Genomic DNA, 5332 nt, shown 5'->3' with positions numbered 1-5332 from the left:
ATAAGACTTGAGTCACTGTTGCATGTTTCTTACGCACAATATTTTATATAAGCATGGAAACTTATTTTGGAGGGAAGTATTCCCAATCCAAATGTCTTCCCAGAAATGTGTCTGTGCACCATTATTAACTTTAAATCTACCCAATTGCATCATTTGATCCTTAATATTCATAAGACTCTTCCAAAAGTGAGAATCTGTTGCCCTTTTTGTCACTTCACCAATCGGTTTATGTTTAAGTATTTATTCCTAAGTAATTGTTGCCAGATGCCATCTTCATTACATAATTTAACCAACCACTTTGTCAAACAATGCCCCATGTTCTTTAGACTGACAAACAATGCCCCACTTTACTAACCGGTATTTGATCTTTTCTTGATCATTTTGCCAAAAAAAATCTTGATTGGAAATAGTCTATTTTCTTTAAGACCCCTTTTAGAACTTCAAAAAAGGACATCACAAACATTGGGAGACTTAATAATACCGAATTAATCAATACTAACCGAACCCCAACAGTTAATAGCTTACTCTAGCCACTTAATTTTTTCTCAAATCTTTCCTCTACTACCTTCCAATCCTTATTACTTAGTTTCCTAAAATGCATAGGGATTCCCAAATATCTAAAGAGGTAAGAGCCTAATGCACAACCAAATATTTGGGCATATTGCATTTCTGATTCTTTTGCTTCACCAAAGCAAAATATTTCACTTTTACGAAAATTTATTTTTAGACCCGACAATTGTTCGAAGAAGAATAAAAGTAATTTCATATATGTTGATGAGCTTGGAAAAGGGTCCAACACTTTTCTCGTCATCAATGGGTAGTTCGTTAGGTTGACCAAATGTTCACCAACAAGCTTGTTCACGGGTATCCACCCAACCAATCCAGAAACCATTTTCTGAATTCAAGCGGCCTGCGAACAGTATACATCCACAACTAGAGGTACTGCAAAAATTTTCCCAACCAAATGGATTGCCCATCGATCCGTGCATCCTCCCGAGAGTATAACTGCGTCCAGTAAATCGTTGCATGCGATCGTGTGCTAGCTTCTTCTCGATTGCATTGCTTAGCCTACGACCTAGCTATTGACCACTGCCATGGCGGCTGCTGCAGCTCGGGACGCCAAGCTCTCGTGCCCGACACTTTTGAGCTTGCTCCTGCTGCTCCGGATGCTCGTCGTGGAGCCGGCGGCGGCGTGCTCCGTGGACGCGATCTACAGCTTCGGCGACTCGATCGCGGACACGGGCAACCTGCTGCGCGAGGGCCCCGTGGGTTTCTTCGCCTCCATCGGCAGCTACCCGTACGGGCAGACAATCCGGAAGCCCACCGGCCGGTGCTCCGACGGCCTCCTCATCATCGACTACTTCGGTTGGTATCGTATACGCCCATTTCCGGCGTCAACGATGAGCTTGCGTTGCAACTAGTTACTCAGGCGATGGCTTTTTTTTATTACTTTATTTGCAGCGATGGCGCTGAATTTGTCTCTGGTGAGCCCGTACATGGACAAGGACGCCGACTTCGCCAGCGGCGTCAACTTCGCGGTGGCTGGCGCCACGGCGCTAGACCGGGCCGTCCTGCTGCAGGGCGGCGTCATGATGCCGCCGGCGAGCGTGCCGCTCAGCACTCAGCTCGGCTGGTTCAGGTCGCACCTCAACGCCACCTGCGGCTCACAAGAAGGTAAGTCGTCATGGAGCTGAGCGTGCCATCGGGCATTGGGCAGGTTTCAGATTCTTGGAATTCTTTTGTTAAAATTCTTGCTCCAATATTGAAATGTGTCTGCAAATTTATTGAGCGTGATCAGATTGCGGGAAGAAGCTCGCCGGAGCGCTGTTCCTGGTAGGGGAGATTGGGGGAAACGACTACAACTACGGCTTCTTCCAGGGGATAAGGTCCATCGAGACCATGAAGACCTACGTGCCTCAGGTCATCAAGACCATAATGGACGTCGCCAAGGCAAGTTATCTTCTTGTTTATTTTTTTTTAAAAAGAATAGTTCCGACCTGTGCGACCCACATTGTCTTCTTGTTTATTGGAATGTAGTTTATCTTGTGCAGAATCCTTCTAGTACTCCATCCATCCACTAATATTGTTGAACTAACGAATGTACTATATAATGGAGGTAGTATTTCATAATTAAGGAACCCTGAGATAATTTTTAGTTAGTCATGTCTCTTGAAACAATGGAGTTCGTGTAGTTTCTCACAGTTTCGACTGTCTTTCATTATACCCAGTTATTTTCACACTAATTCACCGAAAAAGTGTTTGAAATCCTTCAAATGTTTTTGGGCCAGTCGTTACCGCTAGTCACTAGACGTCAACGTTTGGGCTCTGCGTAGTACTCTAGTGTCTGAGACTGCTACTTTAGGGGACTGCTAAAATTTTTTGAAACGCCGATCAGAGTTCGTAGTAGTAGTAGGTTGGTAGGTGGCGGATTAATGATATGTCCAAGCTATTCTTTGTTGTTTAATGAACCTGCAGGAGGTGATTGAGTTAGGAGCAACCCAGATCATCATCCCGGGGAACTTCCCGATCGGGTGCTCGCCGAGCTACCTCTCCCTCTTCTCACTGTCCGGCACCGGTGACTTTGACGACAGGGGCTGCCTCAAGAGCTACAACGCCTTCGCCCAGCACCACAATGAGCAGCTCCAGGCAGGCATAGATGATCTGAGGAAGGCCAACACTGATGTCACCATCATCTACGCCGACTACTATGGCGCCTTCATGCACCTGCTTGATCATGCTTCCATCCTAGGTAGGTGGACAACCAGCAACCCAGCACGAATTCATGGCTCAGATCTCCTGTGCCCGAATCTCAAAGCGGCCTGCACAGGTGTGTCTAATCAGAGGCGGTAACACGTGTCCTCGGTCGCAGGGTTCGAGCAAGACTCACTTCTCCGGGCATGCTGCGGAGCAGGAGTGGGGTACAACTTCAACATGAACTTGATGTGCGGCGTGGCAGGCACGAGCGTGTGCGCGAACCCGGCGGGCCGCGTCAGCTGGGATGGCATCCACCTCATCCAGCAGGCATACAGAGCCATCGCGCTGTCCCTCCTCGTGGAAGGGTTCGCCCAACCGGCTGATGCCGTGCAAGAGATCTGGAGTTGCTAACAGAGAGCGTGCCATTCATCCATGCACCATGCTTAGCTTGCACCTCTCCTAGAGTTCCATTTTGGGCTTCTTGTACGTTAGATAGGTGAATGTTTTCTCTGAGTCTAGAATTTGTGTTAGAATTTATGTGTTTAATGTGCCATCGCGCTGCAAAATCGTCTACATATTTGTACTGTTCATGACAAAAGCAAGTGTGAGAAACATCCCTTGTCATAGTAATTCAAGTCATGAATTTATCAGTCCGTTGTTATCTTTGGTCCTGTGGCTTAGCGTTTACATCCTCTGTCTTCATCATTTCGCCTTATTTACCTAATTTTACCACCTTACCATGAGGCACATGGATTGTACCTCCTGGAGTTCCATTGGGCCTGTACTTTCAATGTGTGAAAATTTTCACAGAGAGTCAAGCATTCACTACCGGAAATCGCTAGAATGCCGTGTGCCTCTCTCTTTGCCGTGTGCTTTTTGTCGGGCACACGGCAAAGAGCCTCTTTACCGTGTGCCACAGCGAAAACGCACGGGCAAAAAAAAAACACACGGCAAAATCCATGCTTTGCCGTGTGCTGACACACAGCAAAGACTTTGTCGTGTGCTTTTTTTTGCACACGGCAAAGTAAATAATTCACCGTGTGTTATTTTTGACACACAGCAAAGTTATAATTTTTTTCTCTTCTCACCTCGAAACTTTTTCTACCCACCACATACAACATGTAGTACCCCAAGTTAAAATTGGGTACATTTTTAATTTTTTTTGCTATATATAACTAATTAATTGCATTTCGAGCAATTTTTTGTATCAAGTCATGTTTGACCTGCAAGTGATTCAAATAATAGAATAAAATGAGTAAAAAATAATATTCATGTTATTTAGCCCAGTTTGAGGCCATACACGTGAAATGAAAAGAAATTCTCAACATCTTGTCTAGAAAACATGGCCACGAACATGTGTTCGAATGATTTTAAAATTAAAAAAAAAAGCAAATGAAGTCTGAAAATTATGAGATTTGTCAATACCTCGTTATATCACATGTGGAGGTAGTGGTAAAAAGTTGAGTAGGTTTCGTAATTTTTTCACGTACGATGCTTATAAATGAAAACATCTCCGAAGAAAACTCGGAGATTTGAGAAGGATGCAGTTAGGTTTGGAGTAAAAGTGACGGTCGAATTTGAGTTCGACTTCGAAAGTTTTTCTACTCTTCACATACAACATGTGGTACTTCATATTAAAATTTGGTATATTTTTGTATTTATTTGCTATATTTAATTAAATAAATATATTTCAAATAATTTTGGAAAAATAGAACTTTGCCGTGGGCTGGAATTGGGCACACGGCAAAAATGCCATGTCATGAATCCATCCCTTCAAATGGGCTCTCTCCCCCCCCCCTCCCTCCCTCCCTCCCTCTCTCTCTCCCTCTCTCTCCCCGCTACCTTTTATCCTCCGCCTCGACACCATCGCAGACATCGCAGCCGCGGCATCCGCGAGCCTCGCCGTGCCGCCCTCCCGCTCCCGCCCCTCCCCTCCTGCTCCGGCCGCCGCGCGAGGCGCGTTCGCTCCGGATCTGGCGGCAGTGTGGGCCTCGAGCTCGACCAACGCTCGGAGAGGCTGGATCCAGCCCTAGCACGGGCGGATCCGGTGGCGGAGTGGGGGCGCGGTGGCGGCCCGGAGCAAGATCCACGGCGTCCTCCTGCGGTTGTGGCGGTGCTCCGCCCACGGGGGCGCGAGCCTGCGCCGGCGGCGCTCCGCCCGAGGGGGTGCGGGCCTGCGGCAGCTGAGCACGCAGGGGCGCTGGCCGGTGGCGGCGCCCACGGCCCGCGGGGACGGTGCCCGGCGGCGGGGGTGGCACGGCGATGGGCTTGGCAGGCCCAGGTTGGGCCTTCGGTGTCACCGTAGACGAGGAGGCGCTTGTCCCCCTCGTGCATCGCCAGCGCGGCGAGGAGGCCGAGGTGCCCCTGCTGCGGCTCGCCCCAGTCGGGGCTCCCGGCCAACAGGGGCCGCCAGCGGCGGCCATCCCTCCCCCTCCGGCGCCGCCGCGGACCAGGAGGCACCGCTGCGGATCACGACGGCGGTGGTGGGGACCAAGAGCGCGGTGGCGACGGCTCCTCCAAGCGGCGATGGCGGGGACCATGACGGCGGCAGCTACGACTCCTCCGAGCGGTGACGATGTCGATCTCGTCGCCGGCGGTGTGGATCTGGGCGGCGCCGATGTGGATCCTGCCAGCAGTA

At 49.2% G+C, this 5332-nt stretch overlaps 1 protein-coding gene across 2 annotated transcripts; it reads left to right on the top strand.

Annotated features, from left to right (window-relative positions):
* Positions 1-916: 916 nt before the first annotated feature.
* On the top strand, positions 917-3364 carry LOC120644459 (acetylajmalan esterase-like). 2 transcript variants are annotated; one of them, XM_039921088.1, is made up of 5 exons: positions 917-1365; positions 1462-1674; positions 1799-1950; positions 2476-2749; positions 2870-3183. In XM_039921088.1, the coding sequence occupies exons 1-5, from the start codon at positions 1095-1097 to the stop codon at positions 3103-3105; spliced, it is 1146 nt and encodes a 381-aa protein (XP_039777022.1). In that variant the 5' UTR covers positions 917-1094; the 3' UTR covers positions 3106-3183. The 2 variants fall into 2 exon arrangements, with proteins under 2 accessions (XP_039777022.1, XP_039777023.1); XM_039921089.1 differs by lacking the exon at positions 2870-3183 and adding an exon at positions 3191-3364 and having other exon boundaries at positions 922-1365; positions 2476-2753.
* Positions 3365-5332: the final 1968 nt, after the last annotated feature.

The sequence above is a fragment of the Panicum virgatum genome, chromosome 8K (assembly GCF_016808335.1).
Source record: "Panicum virgatum strain AP13 chromosome 8K, P.virgatum_v5, whole genome shotgun sequence".
NCBI lineage: Eukaryota > Viridiplantae > Streptophyta > Magnoliopsida > Poales > Poaceae > Panicum > Panicum virgatum.
The sequence above is the reverse complement of the archived record's forward strand: the minus strand, read 5'-3'. Positions and strand labels throughout refer to the sequence as shown.